Below are 21,371 nucleotides of genomic sequence, written 5' to 3' on the forward strand. Positions count from 1 at the left end.
CCATTTAAGTTAGAGGTTAACCTTTCTTTCTATCTCCCTTTAAAAAAAAAAAAAAAAATTTTTCTTCTAATTAATCACTGTTAGTGTTTAGTGATAGTTTTAGATATTTTTTTAGTTATAGTGGTATTTGTAGTGGGTGGTGGTAACTGTAGAGTGTTAACTTTTACTGTTGGTTACCTTAACCATCTGTGTGGAAACTTGTCCTTGGTTTTCTCCCTAGGATGTCCAAGGATCCAAAACCGTCCGGATTCAAAAAGTGTGACTCATGCTGTCAGAAGATGTCTCTGACAGATGGTCACACTTCTTGTGTTTATTGTCTGGGTGCTGTGCACCTGCAGGACTCTTGCTCAATCTGTCATGCCTTCAGTCCAAGAGTCCTGCAGGAGCGCAAAAATAAATTGATTCTGAGGGGTATGCTTAAACCCCAAGATTCACCAGCGAAGGCTCAGCTGGCAAAATCTTCCAGGCCACCTAAACCGTCGGCTCCCAGTTCGGAGCCTTCATTGGGTGAAACCACACAATCCATTTTGGCTCCAGCTGGAACCGATGTCCCTCCCTCCCAGTCGGCTCCGACACAGTCTTCGGAGCCGGCTGAGAGTTGAAAGAGATCCACGTTTCCTTCTTTGGAGTCGATACGTTCGGCTCCGAAGTCGCCCCTGCTCCAATCGGAACGTAGTCACCGATCATCCCACTCTTCTCGGTCCTCTAGACTTTCGGACCATGACTTGGAAAGAGTGGTCAGTAGGCTCTTAAAATCGCAGGCCCTAGCCAAAATGTTGTCCAGCCCTCCTCATCAGGAGTCGGCTCTGTCCACAGCTGTAGATATTCCTCCTCCGACTCTTCCTATGAGCTCGGAGCCGGAGTTCGTTGGGGTTTGAGTCGTGGAACCGTCAGCGCCGATACCCTCTCTTTCAGTTCCGTCGTCGGCTCCAATCCCTTCCATGGTACCTTTCCTGGAAGAATCTGGGTGCCGAGACTCCCTCGTCGGCTCCGAGGGGGCGAGTGGCATCGGACCCTTGTCTGACCCCGCTCTCCCTCTTGGTGCTTCGGCGCAGGTGAGCTCGGCCCCCACATCTGCCTCGGAGCCGTCTCCCTCGGTGCGGGGAGGGCTTCTGGTTTCTTTGGAGCCTGAGCCTTCTCTGCATCTGGGCAGGGACGCCTTCGAGGTGATGAGGAGTGTACTGGCCCCTGAATCAGTCCCACGATTGACCCCATCGGCTCCTCCCCTTAGGGTGCCTGCGTCAGCCTCTGCCCCTCTTCCAGACCCCAAGTGTGGAGATCCAGCGCTCTAGAACACCCCTTTGGGTGTATCCTCCTCTTCCGAGGCCTCCCCTGATCTTTCAGAGGAGCCATCTCGCAAGAGAAAATGCAAGAGGAAGCATGTAGACTTCCCCTAGTCTGTCACATCGGATACCGACTTAGAGGAGTTGGAAGGTTCCCCAAGATCCCCCTCTGAAGATGTCTCCTTCTCAGACATCCTTGAGATGCTTAGGCAGAGGGGAAACTGGACTACCCTAAGCCCTTCCAAGGATGAGTCGGTATTCCTGGATGTGTTTGGATCCTGACCTTCCACCTCCTGGGTGTCTCCGCCTTTCGACCCACTGATGTCTGTGGTGGCTCGAAAGGCATGGACGGCTCCAGACACAGTAGAACTGACCCCTAGAAGACCTGCCAAGTTCATTACTGCCCCGCAGGACAAACAGTTCTTGACCAAGGGTGTCCCCGTTGATGCCATAGTGGTAGCAGCAGCCACAAAGAAGGAGTTGGCTGAAACTTCTTCATCTGTCCATCCCCCTAACAAGTAGTCCAGGATGATGGACAGATATGGGAAGCGGACGTTCTCTTCAGCGACCTTTTCCATGCGGTCCCTGAATTACCTGTGCCACTTTACCCATCTTCAGAGGGATCTCCTGAAAGAGCATGGAGATACCCTCCAAGATCCATCAGCTGAGGGGGCCTAGGCTAAGGCAGTCTCCCAGCTGGCGACTCTTAATTCAGTGGTAAACTCCTCCATGTGGCTCATTTCGTATGCAGCGGATGGTACGAGTAGAGCCGTAAACACAGGCGTGGCCCTAAGGAGGCACGCTTGGATGCGGCTATGTAACTTTGTGGAACCTTTCAGAGCGTCTTTCACCAACATCCCTTTTGATGGTTCCTCTCTCTTTGGATCACAGGTGAAAGATACCCTTACCAGGTGTGAGCAGGAAGGCAAGACTTACTCTGCAGTAGGAGTCCGTTTTTCCACTCCCTCCAGACCATATCCTAAGGGTCAGAAGAGTGGGAAGATGTGGTTCCGGAAATCCCAAGGAGACTTGCCGGACACACGTGGTGAGTTCCCCTCCAGGGGCAGAAGAGGGAACAATAACAGACGCCGCCCTCATGGCAGAGGGGGTCCGCAAAACTAGGGCAGCAGAGAATCTTTCTCTGACAAGCCCTTCCAGCATCCCTGAAGGGTTGCCCGGCTGCTCACCTCTGGAGGCAGTCGGGGGAAGATTATCACTGTACCCAAGAGCCTGGCAAGACATAACTCAAGACAAATGGGTACAGTCCGTCATATCCGAAGGCTACAGAATTCCCTTCGTTCGCACCCCCTTAAAGTCAAACAAGTCCCTTCCAGATGTTCCACCCAATCTAAGGGACCAAGCAGTGCAAGAGGTCTCAAAACTGCTAAGAAAAAGGGCCATCCAGCAAGTCCCAGCAGACCAACAAGGATCCGGAATTTACTCAAGGTTCTTTTTGGTACCAAAAAAGACAGGGGACTGGAGACCCATTCTGGATCTCAGCAGACTAAACAAGTCTGTACAAAGAACGAAGTTCCGGATGGTCACGCTTTAGTCCATTTTACCCTTTCTGGATCAGGACAATTGGATGTGCTCCATAGATCTTCAGGATGTGTACTACCACATCAAAATGGACAGACGCTCCCGAAGATTCCTTCGCTTCTGGCTGGGAGCCAGCCATTATCAGTTCAGAGCTCTGCCCTTTGGTCTCACCACAGCCCCCAGGATGTTTACCAAATGTATGGCAGTAGTTACCGCTCACCTGAGATGGCAAGGATTCCAGGTGTTTCCATATCTCGACGACTGGCTCCTCACTGCTACCACCAGACATCACCTTCTGCGAGCCAGAGACTGCACCATCGACACTTGCTCCAGGCTAGGTATCACAATAAATTTCGAAAAGTCTGCATTGTCACCCTGTCAATCTATCACCTTTATAGGCACAAATTTAAATACCAAAGACATGTCAGCGAGCCTCCCACCAGACAGGGTGTTAGTGATTCGTCAGCATGTCAAGGTTTTATTAGCATGCAAAAGGATTCAAGCCAAGTTTGTCCTTCAAACGCTAGGTCTTATGGCAGCAGCAATCATACTTGTCCCTCTAGCTCGTTTTCACATGAAGGATCCTCCAGTGGCTTCTTTTCACCCAATGGTCCTTTCAGCAACTTCCCATGTCTTACAGGATTATGATCACTCAGGCATACAAGAAGCATCTTGCATGGTGGATGGTCTCCACATCAGTGCTCCACGGCAGACCATTTGTTCTCCCCCCTCCAGTGGCTACAGTGACCATGGACTCCTCCCTGATCAAGTGTGGGGGGGGGGGCATTATCAGGGCAGAACAGTCCAAGGCACCTGGCAACCTCATGAGTATCATCTGCACATAAATGTCTTGGAGATGAGGGCCGTGCTCTTAGCATTGCAGGCTCTTCAGGACTCTCTTCCTACCGGGACCATTGCAGTTCAAATGGACAATATGTCCGTAGTGTGGTACATCAACAGGCAGGGTGGAACCAGGTCCTACCCCCTATGTCAAGAAGCGCTCAGACTCTGGCAGTGGTCGATCTCTTCCCAATGGTTTCTGATTGCAACCCACATCCCTGGGAGGTCCAACGTCATAGCAGACAGACTGAGCAGAGCAATTCTCATGCCTCATGAGTGGGCTCTGGACCAGGTAATTGCGGACCAAATCTTCCGCAGATGGGGCCAACCTTGCTGCGACCTTTTTGCAGCTCCCTTCAACAGCAAGTACAGCAATTTCTTCTCTCTCCTTCCACTTCCCGGGCATTCCCCCAGAGACGCTCTAGTCCACGATTGGCCCCAGGGAGTTCTTTATGCATTCCCTCCTTTCCCCCTCATACCGGAGCTAATTCAGAAGGCTACTGTTTTGGGTTGAAAAATGATCCTCATTGCTCCTTACTGGCCTCGACAAATATGGTTTCCGTTCCTGCATCGCTATCTTCTCAAACAGCCTTGGACTCTGGACCTAGTTCCAGACCTCCTGATTCATCAATCGGGCGGGCTGCACCAATCCCCGCACTCTCTCCAGCTCACAGCGTGGCTGCTCCACTTCCAACCTTAGCCAGGCTCCCAGATATCTCCCCCTCTGTGCGTGAAATCCTTTTATCGTCACACAAGTCTACGACCAGAAAAACTTACGCTAGTAAGTGGAAACGTTTTTCTTCCTGAGCAGAGGCAAAAAATATTGACCCCTTTTCAGCCCCCGTACACTCCATTTTGGAATTTCTTGTGGAGCTCTTCCATGCTGGGTCAGCTTCCGCTACAATTAGAGTTCAGTTAGCGGCAATTTCAAATTTTCACATTGGCCTATCGGAAAACAATATCATGCCTCATAAACTCTGTAAAGCAGTTGTGTCCAACCCTCAGAGCTCTTCCATGGCCGCTGACCCTTAAATTTAAATTTAAAATGAATTTCACTTTTGTTTTGCTCTTCATGCGCCGCCAACTCTTTTTTTTTTTTTTTCCCCATACCAGCCGCCCGCTGGTATGGTATATCTGTGAAAACACCGCTCGGGTGATTTTGTAAAGAAAAGCTGCAGGAAGGATTTATTTGTGTTTTTATGTGTACCACGCCGACTACTACACTACAACAAAGGTAAGTTACAAGAGGAAGGCTCAGAGCACTTATTAATTGAATGACTGTTTGCTTTAATACTGAAATAAGGTCTTATCTAAACCTAGACGTAACAGGGATAATGGATAGTAATATCTTATTTTAGGGTGATGACATAATTTGTTAACTCTGTTACTGCTTGTGTAAGGGGGGTCTTTGTCAAAACCAAACAGAAGTGGAGAAAGTGGAACCTCTTCCTTATACCTCTGGTTTAACAAACAGAAAGAAAAGGCTGTGATAGCTTGCCTATATTCAGATTCTTTTGAGTTTTTAAAAACTATATATGCTGATGGGATATGAAAGTTAAAAAGGGCATGATTTATGAAAAAGAAGCAGTCACACTCAAATGCACTTGTAGCAACTAAGCTGAATACAGCAAAGAATGTGACAGTTTTAATGTGCTAATAACAAGCTTTTTCCTGTGGAGACAAGTCTTGTGTAAGCCTAGGAAAGAGGTATATGTGTCTGTTACAGTTAGCCAGTTAATAAATAAAAATGTGGTCAGTAGTTTCCTTATCTAATGGAAGAAGGATATTATTGATATCCTGAGTTTGCTAGCCTGTTGTTATGCAAAGTGGTCACATGAAATTACTGGACTTAGAAAGGAAGAACATTTCTTATCAGAAGTGATAGTGCATAACTAAACATTGTATATTTCAAACTGAAATGAACCATACCGACAAGTAAGGGAAGTGGCTTTGAGTGACAAAATCTGGCTACCTTTCAAGATACTTACATGCTGCTAGAATTGAGGCTTGCTTACTTTTAGACTTCTTGCTATTATGAAGAGTGTAAGTTTCATTATGAATGGATAATGCGTTTCCTAATGTTGAGAAATAACTATCATTTTATGATTGTAATATTAGAGTGTTAAGCAAGCACAAGGCTCAAACAGCAACTGGTAGAATCAGTTTAACCTAAGTATGGAAAGGTAGTGATATTTTGTTGGTTTGGCAAAGTTAATGAATCTGCTAATCTTATTTTCTGTTGTCTGTAGCACAATTCTGATGAGTCGGGCACTGCAAGATTCTTTTCAATATTCTTTTCTCTCTCTCTGGTAGCTTTTTAGTCAACATTATTCCTAAATGTACAAGGCTTTTCTTAAAGTTGACCAGTAACACACAGTACTCACAGATACTAGTTTTCTCTTACAAAATTCTTTGCTGTAAAGGCAATGTGCTTCCATTTGTTGCTTTGTTGCAGGACAAGAGTCGCTTACATTTCTTATCTGCCTGTCTGTTCATAATTTCATGAGCCTGTCGATAGATTGAAAGGAATTTTGTCGGCTGCTGTTTCAATGAAAATGTTTTACTGACAGCACTGACAATGGAGAATTTCCTTTTCTTCACTGTTGTGCAACCTGAGAGTAGGTGTATGTAAGTTCGGGTGGGGGCTGGGTGGCTTTTGATAAAACATTTTCCAAGTTTTTATATTGAATGTAGAAGATGAAGGCATTGAGATATTGGCATGATTCATGATCCTATACTGCTAAGTGCAATGCTGAATCCAAGGAGACCACTCCTGTTTCCTCCTTCCTTGCCTCCTAGAATCTTTAACATTTACCCTGGATGAGAGGTTATCATCAACTTATTTTTTGTACCTTTATAGATTTCTATTCATATGTCCTTATTTTTGGGGTTCATACACTATGGGCAGGGAAAGTGTTTCTTCTACAAACCAAGTAAAATGGAAGGTAGCAAAGCAGTTTAAAGGAGCTTAGCTGCAATGAAAGGAAATGTTTACAAAAGGGTTTTATCTACTGCTGTTCGCTGGAACATGAACTTTCCATTGTCTTGGTAGCAAAGGTAAATATTGTCCACGCTCACGCTGAAACACAGTCTCCTGCACTGCACTGCATACTTCCTCCTCTTATTTTCAGCTTATTTTCTGTGTCTTGTTTTGTTGGTGTATCATCAAAGACATGTATAAGACATAAAACGTATTCTCATTCTACTGTGTTGGTCATTCATTTGTTTGGCCCACTCATTATCATGATTTGCTCCTAGTATCCCCTTCATTTACTAGCTGACCTACTCCACATACTTTGGATAAAATCCTCTGCTTTTTCAGGGTTTGTATTGGGCATGGCTAACAGTCACCAATGACCTGTGTTGATGATGGTCCAGACTGGTGGTATCCCCTCCACTTTATTAATTCTCTGTTTATTAAAACCTTAACTGAACAAAACAAACTATATGAAGCTTCAGCAAGATAATTTTATATATATATATATATATACTGGCAATAGGAAATGTATGTAATGTATGAAGATGCAGGGGGTAGGGACAAGACACACCCAGTGTGTGTGTGTTTTTTTAGTAATTTATTCATGCCCAGTCATGGAAGTTAGATAGTGACCATGACTGTGCATTTGTAGCACTTTTTAATGTTGGCACAAATGATGGAGCTAGCAGTTAGCACAGGGCCTTTTGTCTAGTCTAGCTGGTTTTGTCTGGCATACTGATAGATATGACCCGATCATCCTGGCCGTGTGAATAGGGTCAGCATTGATACAACATAACTGAACAACAGAGACTTTCCGCAGAGTTCCAAATGTTATTTATTAATTTATTTATTGTTCAAATTTTCAAATTAACCTACAATACAGCCACATTAGTCCACATAAAGCAGTGTGCTCTTCAGTCAATGTGAGACCTTTTTTGCTCTTCAGTTAATGTGGAACCTTTTTTTTTAGACCATTTTTGTTAACCCAATGCGGCCCTTGCAACTGAAAAGGTTGGACACCCCTGCTGTAAAGCCTTTCTCAAAGGAACCACTCTGCTCTGGCCCCCAATGAGAGATCCTCCACCACCGTGGGATCTAAGATTTTAGCTTTGCTAAGTTTGCCCCCTTTCGAACCTGCAGCTTCTTGTTCACTGAAGTTCTTATCTTGGAAAACCCTTTTTCTGGTAGCTATTACTTCAGCCAGAAGAGTTTCGGAACTACAGGCTCTTTCTATCCGACCTCCATACCTCGTGTTCCACAATGACAGGGTTGCTCTGAGGACTAATCCTTCCTTCCTTCCTAAGGTCTCTTCAGAGAGTAACTTGAATCAGTCCATAGACCTTCCTGTGTTTTTCCCTAACCACTCCAACAGGGCAGAGTATAAGTTGCATCAGTTAGATGTTCACAGGCAACTACGCTTTTATTTACATAGAACCAAAGACATTAGAAAATCAGATCAACTGTTCCTGTCTTATGCAGTAGGTAAACAGGGGCTTCCGGTCTCCAAGGTGACCTTTTCCAGGTGGCTGTCTTCTATCATCATGTTTATATACCAACTCAGGAATAAAGAATTACCGGTCAAACCAAAAGGTCACTCCACCAGAGCTTTAGCCACTTCAGTGGCTTTTCAGGCTAGGTTGCCCATGGAATCTATTTGTGCTGCAGCTACATGGGCCAACCCACATACTTTCATTTCGCATTACAAGTTGGATTTGGTTTCCAGGTGCAGAGCTGATTTTGGTTCCACTGTTCTGAAGAGTCTTTTCCGATGAGCCACCCAGGATTTTAGGTGCTAGGGATGCTGTCCCAACCAGCAAGAAAGAAGGCGAGATAGACAACTTAACATAAAGAAGTTATGTACCTACCATAACGTTCCATGTTAGTTGTCTTCTTCTCGCCTTCTTTCTTGCGTCCCACCCTCCATCCCCTTATCCTAGTGGGCCGAGAAGAGTTCCTCTTGTTTTTGCACTGGCTGAGTCTTCTCTGGCTATTTCCTTCTGCTTAGTAGTCTCCCTAGTAGGAATTATGCATTCTAGGATAGCATTCATTTATTATTATGTCTGCAGTTAGACTTACCAAATGAGATCTGGGTATCTAGTGCCAGGCATCATGGGATATAGGGGGGCCTCGAGCCAGTAAGCAGCTCTCGAGCTTTTGAAGATGGCCGAGTCGGAGCCGAGGATCGGCTCCGAACCCAACCAGCAAGAAAGAAGGCGAGAAGAAGACAACTAACATGGAACATTATGGTAGGTACATAACTTCTTTTTCCCAGTTAACTCGCTACAACCCACCTTTTGTGCAGTGTCTATGCCTTTCCATCACAATTTGTTCATGTCTATGCCTTTCCATCACAATTTGTTCGCCCTCTGTTTGCCTGTGTTCAGCTACTGTCTGCTGCTTTTACTGTGTAGTGTATACATGTACCATTAATTTTTCATACTGTTTTGTCTGCATGCCACTACTGTCTACACTTCCCCACCTTTCCTCCATTTCCCTTTTCAGCCTTCCAGCTATGTCATTTGTGCTATCAAGGGAGACATTGTTGTAAGGGATATCAGTTAGTGAAAATAAATTAAAGTATCTGCAGCACATCAAGTTTCATGCGATAAATTAGTGTTATACAAATAGTAGTGGGAAGAAAGTAAGTTGGACATCAGGAGACGGAGGACAGAGAAGTGATGCAAATTGTAAAAGATGACTATAAAAATATCCTCTGCCTCATGTGCCATAGTAGAACTTTGTGAGCTTTGTTTTCATCCACTGGTTTGGGAGATTCTTACCTATTTGCTTCTCTGTATCTTCAAGTTTGTGGTGGGAAGAGTGGAGAGAGTAGGTAAAAGGAATTCCATGGACTTTTTGACTTTATCTGATATATATATATATATATATATATATATATATATATATATATATATATATATGTGTGTGTATATATATATATATATATATACATATATATATATTTTTTTAAAAAAGGTTGAATCTCATACAGAACTACTATGGGGTATATAATCAGCTGTGATATTGTACAGATCTGTACAGAATAATTGTATCATTAAAACATATAAAGCACCATTATCTGTAAAAGAAGTGTATCACTAACATTTATAAAGCACCATTATCTGTAAAAGAAGTGTATCACTAACATTTATAAAATAACATTATCAGTAAAAAGCAGTTATTAGAGAGATCCATTTTAATTCAACAAATTTTACTTTGGGGTATACTTGTAAAACTTTTATTGAGTAAAGGTGGCAGATGCATTTATTATGGTGGTAGTTGTGGGTTATTTAAATGTGTCATAACTTTTCTCTATATATTTCTCAGGTTCTCACCCCAGCTATCTGAACGTTCCAGTCTGCATTTGGGGGGGGGGGGGGGTAACATCTGTTTCACCAGTTCATTGGACTTATTTTCTTTGTGCCAGTCTCTTTACTTACCTTTTTTACCTTTCATGTTTTTTTTTTGTAGGAGCAGCATGGAGACTGGAATTGCGAGTTAGGTTGTTCTGCCGAAACGTTTTATTGGATCACTGGGAGAATAAGAGTGATGCAGCATTCTGGCTGTCCCGGATTCTTAAGCCATGGCCAATTGTAAACCAGGCTAGGCTTTTGTACATCATCTTTGGGCCAATGTCTTCTGCAGATGGTGGTAAATAGATTATTTTTAATGTAATGTAGTGTACAGGGGAATGGTATGCATATGCCACATGATAACTGAATGTAGTCATTTTGCATCATTATTGCAAAATACATAATAATGTTAGAAATTAAACTCACAAAAACAATTTTTGTACACTTACATACCACTAGAAAAAGTCTGTCACAGAAGTCTGTGATCTTCGTCAAATTGTGTATATATTCATCAAAAATCTGACATTCTTCAGCTGTCTGTATCCAAAAATCACATAAGACTGACTCCACTTTCCTCCTGTGGAGACTGTTTTTCTCCAACCATACCTATTTAAATTTAAAGCTGCTGCTTGTTAGAGAAAAAAAATTGAAGTCTGTCTTCCATAATTTTCTGCCTCTTTGAGCCACAGTGGTTCATCTTGCTATGAGGCCAGTTTTGCCTTCTGAGATGGATTACTGTAGAGCAAAATGACCAGAAAATAGAACAATTTCAAAGATTTAGTGTGAATGTACAGGCTGTTTTTAACAACCTATTATTAGAAGAATTTTAAATTGCAAGTAAGCACAAAACACTTTACACATGGAAAAAATGAAAAAAAAAAATCAAAACAGATAAAACTGCATACAGTATTTACATAAAGACTGCATTTTTCAAACACTGTTAATGGCATTATCTAAAAAGCCACTTCAAACTCTTATATGATGTTATAAAAATTTAGATAAAATAATATTTACCATTATTCAACAATTTGGTCAGCGTATTATCTGGATGTTAACAAGGACATAAGTTTGCAAGAAATTCTACAACTACATTGTAAGTATATTCCCTTTAAAAATCATTACATTCAACTTATGGTGAATTTGTAATGCATATTTAATTCTAACTAAAAAAAAAACTCATACTTTCAATTTTTGAGTTTCACTGGCAGTAAAATAGATAAGGATGACAAACTACATCATTTTTGGTGCAAAACAGTATTGTGAAATGCATTACAACAGAAATTAAAACATGCAGCCAGATTCAATAAAGCCTACACAGTCTGTTTCCATCAATGACGCACACATGGTAGTGCAATGTTTTGGATTCCATAAGCGGCATGCACTTCTGCACAAACAAGGTAAACATTGTGGCATGTTAATTACAGCATAAGCAGCTGAAATGTATGCTAATCAACCACTCCAAGATAGAGGAGCTATTCAACAAGGTATAAAGCAACTGTGTAGTTGGAATAAAGGATAGAAAGGAGTCTATACAGAAACAATGTTAGGGGCTGCTGTTGCTTTAATTCATGTGTATGTGCAACAGACTGAAGTTGATGCTGCAGCTGCTGCTGATAGACCAAGGCCAAGAAGGAGAAGAGTTTTCAGACCCCGGGTAACTTATCACAACCTACATGATGTGGAAATTGTAGAGTGCTACAGGGTGGATAGAGACACACTACAGGAACTCTGCAACCTCTGTCGTCGTCAACTCAGACCCAGGGCAAACTGAGGGGAACCCATCCCAGTGGAGACAAAGGTATGTGTACCACTTAGAATCTTACCTTTCAGAGACCTGCAGATGTCATGCTGGGAGTGTCACAGGCATCAGCATCCAGGATCATCCATCAATTCCAGAATGCTATGCTCCAGCATGCCAGTGACCACATATATTGTCCCTGTACTCCAGAGGATAGGGCCAGAAATATACAGGAGTTCTTCCCTGAAGCACACTACCCTGAAGTACTGGGTGCCATAAACTGCACATATATAGAAATTAAGGGACCACCTGGGGAACAGGGAAGGCTCTACATTAATAGAAAGGACTTTCACTCTATTAACTCCCAAGTGGTGTGTAATGCCAAGGGGATCATCTTGAACATGCGTGCTGGCAACCCTGGCAGTTACCATGACTCACATATCTGGCACACCTCTCAACTGTATCAGATGTTTGCTAGGAGGGATATCCCACAGGGTTATTTACTGGGGGATGCAGGTTATGCACTGGAACCGTGGCTGATGACACCCATCAGAAATGCACACACACCCACTGAAGAATGCCACAATGAGGCAAACACTCAAACCAGAAATATCATACAGGGTCTGTTTGGGCTGCTGAAATCATAGTTCCATTTCTTAGATATATCTGGGGGAGCCCTACAGTTCAAGCCATGGACATGTACTAAAACATTCACAGTATGTGCCATACTGCACAACATCACCCTGAGAAAACAGTTTCAGTAGGATCAACAAGGGGAAGGAGCACACATTCCATCACCAATGCCAAGGTCACCACAGCCACACACAGATCAGGAGTCAGAGGGGGGACCAGAATCTGCTGTGGATGAAGATATATGTAGGCAGTCTCAATATTCCCTTGCATTGGCTAAGAGACAACACATAGCACACTCACTCACCACCTAATGGCCTAAAACATTCTTCCCATGCACATATTTATAGTAACATTGATGGCAGCCAATGCTCACAACCTTTACCTCCCCTTGTATTGGCTATGTGCTGCTTGCATCAGACAGAATCAGTCTTGAACTAAAACTGTTGCAACTGCTGGATTTACAAGGTAAGTGTTGAACCTGGAGTGTATTGTGTAATAATATGAATGAGTGGCATATCCTTGCATTTTGTTATTTGGTAGTGTAAGCAAGTAAAAGGTGGGAGATGTGTACAGAAATTACCTTAACATGTGGCAGCAGAGACTTATTTGACTTATTTGTGTCCATTATTAAGTAGTAAGCTTCAGGCATCAAAGATTCACACAGTCATACTATCAAAAGTAGTGATGGTCACTGCATGCCATCAGTTTTGCACCATACTTTTGTACTGAAAAATCATTAAAGAGAGAAGTTAGAAAATGATGCACATTGCAGTTTCAGACTTCACAAGATCATTCACAATAAAGTTGGGAAAGTTGATGTTATCAACTGTCTAACTTTCTAAGACCAATATAAGTCAAAGTTACCATTACCAGTTCAACATCACAAATGCAGATATACTAAGTACTAAGTCAGCTATGCACCCTGAGCATCATAAACAAAGCTTATGTATCCCTGAATCCAAAAGATACAAAACAGGGATATGGCACAGTTATCATCACTTGCACAGGATGTTGTGTAGGGGGCCAGGAAGCCTAGGCTGACATAAAAGGTCAGTGAGTGTGTGTGAGTAAGAAAGAGAAGCAGGCAGATTTTTAGATAAACCAACAAATGGCCAGTGAGACTAAATGAGATCTAAGCTGCACAACTGAACCACGTAACTGTTGTGTGTGTGTATCTGTAGGGGTCCTCCAAGTGAAATTGGTGTGTGAGTATCTGTATGAATACGGCCAAGCTCTATATCTTGGTATGTCAAACAGGTGTGAGCTGTGCATGGTAGAAGTGGCAGTTCATTGTTGTCATCCCTGACCATGAGAACTGGCTCTGCCAGGAGTTGCACTGATATGTCCACACCCACGGTCAGATGCATTGCTGCTACCTGAACATGACTGATATCTGCTGGATAAGCTCCCTTCACAAGGACACCCAGCTCTACAACCTCATAGCCTGCCTTGTATGGGTGTGGACAACTCACCTGCTGATGGAGCAGTGGAAGTACCGCTGCTATGGGAGCATGATCAGGCATGGCCACATTGGCTAACAGCAGATAATGTGGCTAACGTACACCCATGAGGATGCCATTCCCCTCCCACCAGACATTCCATCACAGGCATTGCTTGCTCCATCATAAACACCCCTTATTCCAACATGTCATTCATCAGATCCATTGAATCAGCAGCAGGCAACATGGTGGAGGCAGTCACACATGTCAGCCTGTGCCACAGCTACAACTCTAAGTATTTCTCTGGAGCACCTATGGGAAGATGTCTATGCCTCCATGACAGCCCTAAACATATGTTGAGTGGCACAGGAAGGGACACCTGGATCAGGTGGAGGATGGACAGAAGGCCTCCTCCGAGCACCCCTCACAACCCTCCTACATGGCACCTCGCTCACACTTTGACTATGGCCAGAGTCAACAGGCACGGTAGTCACAAGTAACCACACTTCCCTGATCGATTGCCTTGCCCTCCACCTGTCCAGCATCTGAAGGCTCACTGAAATGGGTGGGAGTAGGCCTACTGCCTGTGTCAGATGGAATTGCAGGGGATGGCTTTATGCCAACCTCAGTGTCAGATTCAACCTCTGTTTGGCCACCATCATCATCAGAGTCTGCTGATACATTGACATCAGGTGGTAGAAGTCCCACACTTCCACTGTCAGAATCACCTGTGATAATAAACAACAAAGTAAAAAAGAAAAAGCAAGCTTCACCATGTTGTACAAGTTTTTAATAAAATATCAAAGCTTTCAGACAATAAGTCCTTATTCAGTGTTCATAAAATTCATAATAAGAACTAACATCCTATATACCAATAAACTCAAGCCACATGACACAGCCCTAACCTGTCAGACATTAACAATTAAATTGTCAAGTCATGAATTTAAAAAAAGTTCTTAAAGCAGTATTCCATAAAATCAAAAACACATAGCATCACAAAAAAAGAACTTCAGTTTATACAAGAAAAATCTCCTAATCCTTGTTTTTAATGAATTTGTTGTTGCTTCTTCCTTAATATGGGTTTCAATGTTACCTGCTTATTCAAACCAGGGTAGAAATCTGCTTGTAGGCGGATAATCCACTCAAGCCTACAAGCGGATTTCTACCCTGGTTTGAATAAGCAAGTAACACTGAAACCATATGTAAACATAGTGCATCCACTCCCTCAGTGTCTCTTTTTAATGGATTGCAACTGTGAATGATTACTGGTTAGGAGAAGGAAAACACAACAGAACTGCAGGTTGCCCTTCATCCATTGGGTGGATCAGGTTAGACTTACAAAGTGTTAGAATGTAATTTTGTCAAGGTTGGAAATGTAAGTAAGCAGCACACAGTTCACTGGTTCTGTTCATTAATATCCAACCTCCCCTTCATTTGTTGGCAACTGCATATGATATTATTTCCATTTAATATCCTCACACATTTTAAGGCCAATGATATAGAATGGCTTACAGACCGCATGTCTCAGATTACAGGTCAGATAACAGAAGCATGACCAACAAACACAGAAAGGTAAGGCATAGCTCTATATTTGCAAGTAATAGTCATAACTGTTTGTGTGATCACTTAGTCCACTACATCCAAAAATAATAAATGTACAAATAGTTGGTATAGGTTCATATTACTGTATATGATGTTCAGTTGGTTGTATGCAGAATGATTTCAGTTCCTTGCTGCAAAGCTGTTTATGTGGCAAAGAGGGATAAGGCACCCTTCCTGTGTTCTGAAAGTTCATTGGAGTGAAAGTTTAAATCCAGATATATGTAGAAATATCTCATGTGAACTAATAATTTCTAGTGAATATGTCACACATTGCTTTTCCACATTTCAACTACTTGTCCTTTTTTAAATTCTTTCTGGTTGTTTTTTTTTATTATTATTATTTTTTTTGGGGGGGGGTGTTTGCATGATGCACTGCTTAGCGCAATCACAAGAAATGGAGGGAAATGAATGTCAGGATTTGCTGTGCTTATCTCATTTGCGCGAAGTGCTGCAGTGTGCAAACTGGACCACCCAGGAACAGACAGAACACATGGAGACAGGACCCAAACAGCCAATATTAAAAGCCATATGCATTCAATTAATTCTGTTGGGCACCGTGCAAACCTGCTAAGTGGCGTTGCATGGTGGTTACCACACGAGTCCTTAAGAATAATTAGTAAATTAGAGAATGTCATGTAATTAGTCCTGTGGCAGCAGGTGTAAGTGTGGGACTGGAGTACAGATGGTCCTGGGTTCTACTAAAGGGTGTGCAACCTTGTTTGTTACTGTTGTGACAATGCAGTTTGTAGCAATGAACTAAAAAATAGTCAAGTGCTATTTCAAAATTCTTGTGGCAACATGTGTCAATGTAGGACTGCCATACACATGATTCTGGATTCTAATACAGGATATTCCATACACTTTTACAGTTGTTCCACTTCCCATTATATTCACTGTCACTTATAACACTTTAGATAGTGGAGCTGATATGAATTATATGTATGAGAGATGAGACACCATTATTGTATTTTAAGATGTATGACTGAGGATATACTGAGTACTGTAGTTCTGTAACTATAATTCTGCTATCTGGACTTGCATGGTTTTCACAATTACCTACGACACATACACAACTGGATCTATGTCCAATAACCTTATCAGGTCACACACATATGTGTGTAACAGCTCATACTGTCACCTGTATTTATGTATGATTTCTGACTAGGTCTGAGCAGCACTTCTTCTGTAGTAAAGATGGAAAATCAATGCTGTGGAATAAAATTTTTGTCCCTTATGCCAAGGTTTGAATCCCACAGAACAAAAATCAATTTTCTCAATGTAGAAAGGTAAAACAAATGTGTCAGGTCATTACATTTATGCCCCCAGTACATGTCTGCAAACCTAACTCACCTAGCAGTTAACTTCCAGTTTCCAGTATATATGTATTTCCAGGTTACATCAATAGACACCCTTCAAACTAAGGCCATCTGTCAGATTAACCTGTTACAAGTATTAAATTCCTCCCTGCTTGGAACTGCTGCTCTCTGCTTAACATCGCACAAATGCTTTGCTTGAGTTTGTTCACTACCAGTAAATGTGATAACTGGAACTGGCAGGAAAGCAGCAGTCTCCATTGCTCTAGTTCTGCTGGTAGATATGGCTGATCCAATGCAACTGGTATTCTGTGCACTGGCGAGCAATGTAGGCATCATTTTAATGACCTACACAGAAGAAAAAGGGATATTGTCAACCATTGGAGGAATTTGAGTCTGAGGATATTCCCACAACTGTGTTAGTATGTGTCAAAGGAAAAAACTTGAAAGACCAATTCATGTAAGGTTCAAGCAAGGTACCCTTTATTAACTTGCAGCAAGGAGACAAAGCACGCTGACAGAATGGTTTGTCTGGACATTAATAATTAGTATGGCATTTTTATACAGTTCTTTCCATGTTACACAGAAATGTTACTTCTATTTCTGACATAGTTAGACACAGCTTTCTGTATTGTTCTACAGAAAATGATACTAGACTAATTGCTGACTAGTTGAGAATAACTGCTGATTTACAAAACATCTGAGAAAAACAACCTGGCCTTGGGGCTTATTTTAGCCCACCACAAACTTTCAATTCTTCAATTGTTCAGTTCTAATATATGTGTTACATTTTGCCTATATTCAAGGTACATTTCTAGCTTAGGTACAAGTAATGCTGACTACGGTTTATACCTTCAAGCATTCATTGTGCTCCTTATCAAAGCTTCTAACAGCTGTGTACTTTCTCATGGCATAAGCAGAAAATCAATAACTCTTTGTTAAGTCTCATGACACTAGTAGAAATGAAACACTTCTTGTTATTTGCTGACATTAGCAGAAATCAAATGCTTCTTGTTAAGTTTCTAACAGCTGTGCAGATTCATGCAGTGTGAACAGAATAAATTTTTAGGTAACCACTTAACCTTAAGGTGATTGTTTATTTCGTGTTTGTGGTCAGGAATATACGAACAGCACTCCTCCTGGATTAAAGCGCAAGTACCTCCTCTCACTGCTAGGGTGAAGTCAAGAGCCATGCGGTTTTGAAGCACTACAGTTCTCATGGCAGTCAGTTTGTCAGTCACCAATTCTAGAGCAGAAAAGGTTGCATTGCTCATTATTTTGAGAAGTTTAGACAGTTTTTTTAGTTCCCAGATTGATTTTGTTGCTCCATATGCTGGCAGTACACCTGCCCACGAGATGATGGTATCACCAAAGTCCATATGTGACAGTTCATTTTTTCTTAGGCTCACAGCATGATGTTTTTTCAGCCCTCATTGATTTGCCCCACTGGGTTGACAGGCTTTTTGATTTTTTGTCGAACATTCCGAATTTTTCCCTGAGGTAAAACTGCTGTGTGTCATATGGCCGGAACCAGGTACCCCAAATAACAACTGCTGGACCAATTTTTAGTTATCCACTTATATGCTTTCCTACCACATACAAAGTAGCAATCTTCTACCTTGGTAGTAACTTTACTATGTCCTGGCTCTGGATGAAACATTTTTTGTCAACTATAATCAGTTGTTTATAGAGGTCAGCATTATGTTTTACTTCATCAGTTGTCCTATGCATTAGTTTAAAAAATGAATTATAGCTTGTGTTGCAATAGGAACCTGTGTTGCCAGTTTTATTGTAGCATTTATAGGGAACATTCACATTCACATTGCAATTGCTCCAACCCACCTGAACTGTATCATTTTTGTAAAAACACACAGTCCCCTTCTGTCGAACAGACAGGTGCAATGCTACTTTATTTTGTGATGTGACATCTGATGTATCATAGACTACGTTTTCCCAGGTCTTGTTGGCTCCTAGGGGCACTGAAGTTAACAATAACCCCCTGTATGTTGTTGGCAAAGCTGTGCAAATCTAGCAATTCGAAACATTGAAGGTCTCAGCATACACATATTTGATTGCCTGGTAAGTGTTGAAGTTTGGGTGCCACTCTACGTGCAACTCTCCATGCTTATTTAGTTCAGTTTGTGTGGCCGGGAAAAGGAATGGCCACAACAAAAAGATTATTGTCACTAGTACAGTCAACAGAATGATTATGCAATACTTCTGAGGAAATGGTTGTTTTGCATTCCTGTTTTTTCCGACTCTTCCGAATAGGTACATTTGTATCTTACTGGATCCTGTCATCTTTATTTCAGACATGTGTTCTTACTCTTTGGCCTAATAGGACCTTCAGCACCGATGTTTTTTTTACTGGGGTTGAGATGGATCAGTCCTATTGATCTGACCCCCCCCCCCCCTTTGTAGCCAGACTTTGTGCTGAGGGCCCTGATGGAGAGGTAAGATTTTTGTTTAGTTTAAAGTTTTTAACTAGTTTGCAGTGCATCAGGTGGATCCACGAAGCTCGCTCTGCTATCTTGACTGCAGTGGGTGTCGAAAGAAGCACCTGGTATGGACCTTCCCACCTTGGTGACGACCAATTTTTCTTTTTTATGACTTTTATCTCCACCCAGTCCCCGGGTGTCACTGCCACCTCTGATGTCTCGGTTTGCTTTTTATTTGAAACAGAATTTGACTGCAACAGATGTTTAGAATTCATGACTTTTTTTATATATTCAGCTAGTGTAAAATCAGCTTCCTGGTCTGAGGACATGAGAAGTTTCCACTGGGGTGTATAATAAGCCCTTCCAAATAGTTTTTCAAAAGGAGGCAATCCTTTTGCAGTCAGAACAGTTCTCATGCTCAACAGCGCCAGGGCAAACAATACAGCCAATTTTTTCCTGTCTCAGCTATTAACTTTCTCAATTTGTTTTTTTAATATACCATTGTGACTTTTAACTAGCCCTGCAGATTATGGATGGTATGCACAATGATTTTTTAAAGAAATACCAAAATGCTTACTTAACTGCTGTATGGTTTGGTTTACAAAGTGTGTACCATTGTCACTGTAGATCCTTTCCGGAATGCCGAATCTAGGGATGATTTCTTTGACAAGTACTTTTGCCACCGTGGCTGCATCTGGATTTTTGGTTGGAAAGGCTTCCACCCATCTGGAAAACATATATACAATGACAAGACAATACTTCTTATTTTTACATTTGTTTAATTTTATGAAATCCATACAGATAGTATGAAATGGATATGGTGGTGTAGGGAAACTCCCTTGCTTGGGCTTTAACGCCCCTTGTTCATGTTTGTTGCAAATTTGACACGTCAAACAGAATTTTTTAGAGTAGTTTGTAAATCCGTACGTTGTGAATGCCTGGTTCACCAGCTGTGCCATCCCCCCTGATGAGACATGGCACTGTCCATGGCTCAACAAAGCTGCATATCTAAACAAATTAGATGGTAGTATTGGTTTCCCTTCTTTAGAGATGTACAGCCCCTTTTCGATAATTGCTCCTCATTTTACCCATCTTTGTTTTTTAGCTTGCGTAGTGAGTGTCTGCATTGTTTTTAACATTTTTAAGTCTAAAATCTCAGAGGGTTGTAGTTTTTCATTTAAAAGAAATACTTCTGTGGCTGCTTGTTTTGCAGCTGTATCAGCTCTCGCATTACCTTTTGAAGTCCTATCCTATTGCTTGGTGTGAGCTGTGCATTGACAAATGGCTACTTTTTTTTTTTTTTGATTTATGACAAGGCAGTATTTTTTTTTGTCCCTGACTTGTAAGCAAAAATACAGTCTTGACAGTATGAAATTAAGAGAATACTTGTAAGACTTAGAAAACTTAATATAGGCAAGGCTGGTATGCATAATACTCTTCTGTTCTTTTTTGTTCTTTCCCCAGCTGCCAGAGATTGAGGGTTTAGTGTGCAAGCTCACATTTCTCAATTGAAGACACTGAGGGAAGCAAGTGATATGTATGCAGCAGAAGAGAAGTGTTATTGTAGCATTAAAAGCTAAATATAGCTGTTTTGGTATTTTATAGAGTTGCATCAAATTGAGCATGGATATCTCACTGTAAATGCAAGTATGCATGCATTAGTCTGTAGCACAAACCAATTGTGAGTCCAATATTAGACTGTAATCAGAGGTTGTGGGTTCAAATACCACAATTCACAACTATACAATACTGTTATTTCTTTAATAATATTTACATTAAATTAAAACCTCTATGCCAATGGCACAAATACCCTGCTGTAAACTGTAATCTGTGTAACTGGAACACATATATGTGCAGTATATGCACATTTCAAGAATTACTTTCAGCAATCTGTAGTATAGTTTGTATCTGTTAAGGTGTATACATAAATTAAATACTTCAGAGAAAATAGTTATATAATTGTATTAATGCATTGTATGTTACATATGATGGTATTAATTTTATCTCTTTTTTTCTCTCACTCCAACCCTTATCTCTCTTTTTTATTTTCTATTATGTGTCATCAAAATTTCTTCATTTCATCTGTCTGTACCAAATCACTAAATGCTCCACAACACAACGGGGTAAGCCAGCCCCAGTGGATCAGCCTGCCCCTGCTCCACGGGCTCCAGCACAGATGCCCAGCACATCTGGGATCCAACCTGGCAGCACAGCCT

General features: G+C 41.7%; 1 protein-coding gene across 1 annotated transcript in view; it reads left to right on the top strand.

Moving 5' to 3' along the window:
* LOC122815006 (F-box only protein 47-like) overlaps positions 1 to 21,371 on the top strand; it is a 1,240,869-nt gene that overhangs the window by 350,299 nt on the left and 869,199 nt on the right. Inside the window, exon 3 of the mRNA XM_044087259.1 lies at positions 10,111 to 10,290. Within this exon, the coding sequence (XP_043943194.1) occupies positions 10,111 to 10,290 (180 nt within the window). The remainder of the gene's footprint in view (positions 1 to 10,110; positions 10,291 to 21,371) is intronic.

This window comes from Protopterus annectens, chromosome 11.part0 (genome assembly GCF_019279795.1).
Source record: "Protopterus annectens isolate FY-2018-M chromosome 11.part0, PAN1.0, whole genome shotgun sequence".
Lineage (NCBI taxonomy): Eukaryota > Metazoa > Chordata > Ceratodontiformes > Protopteridae > Protopterus > Protopterus annectens.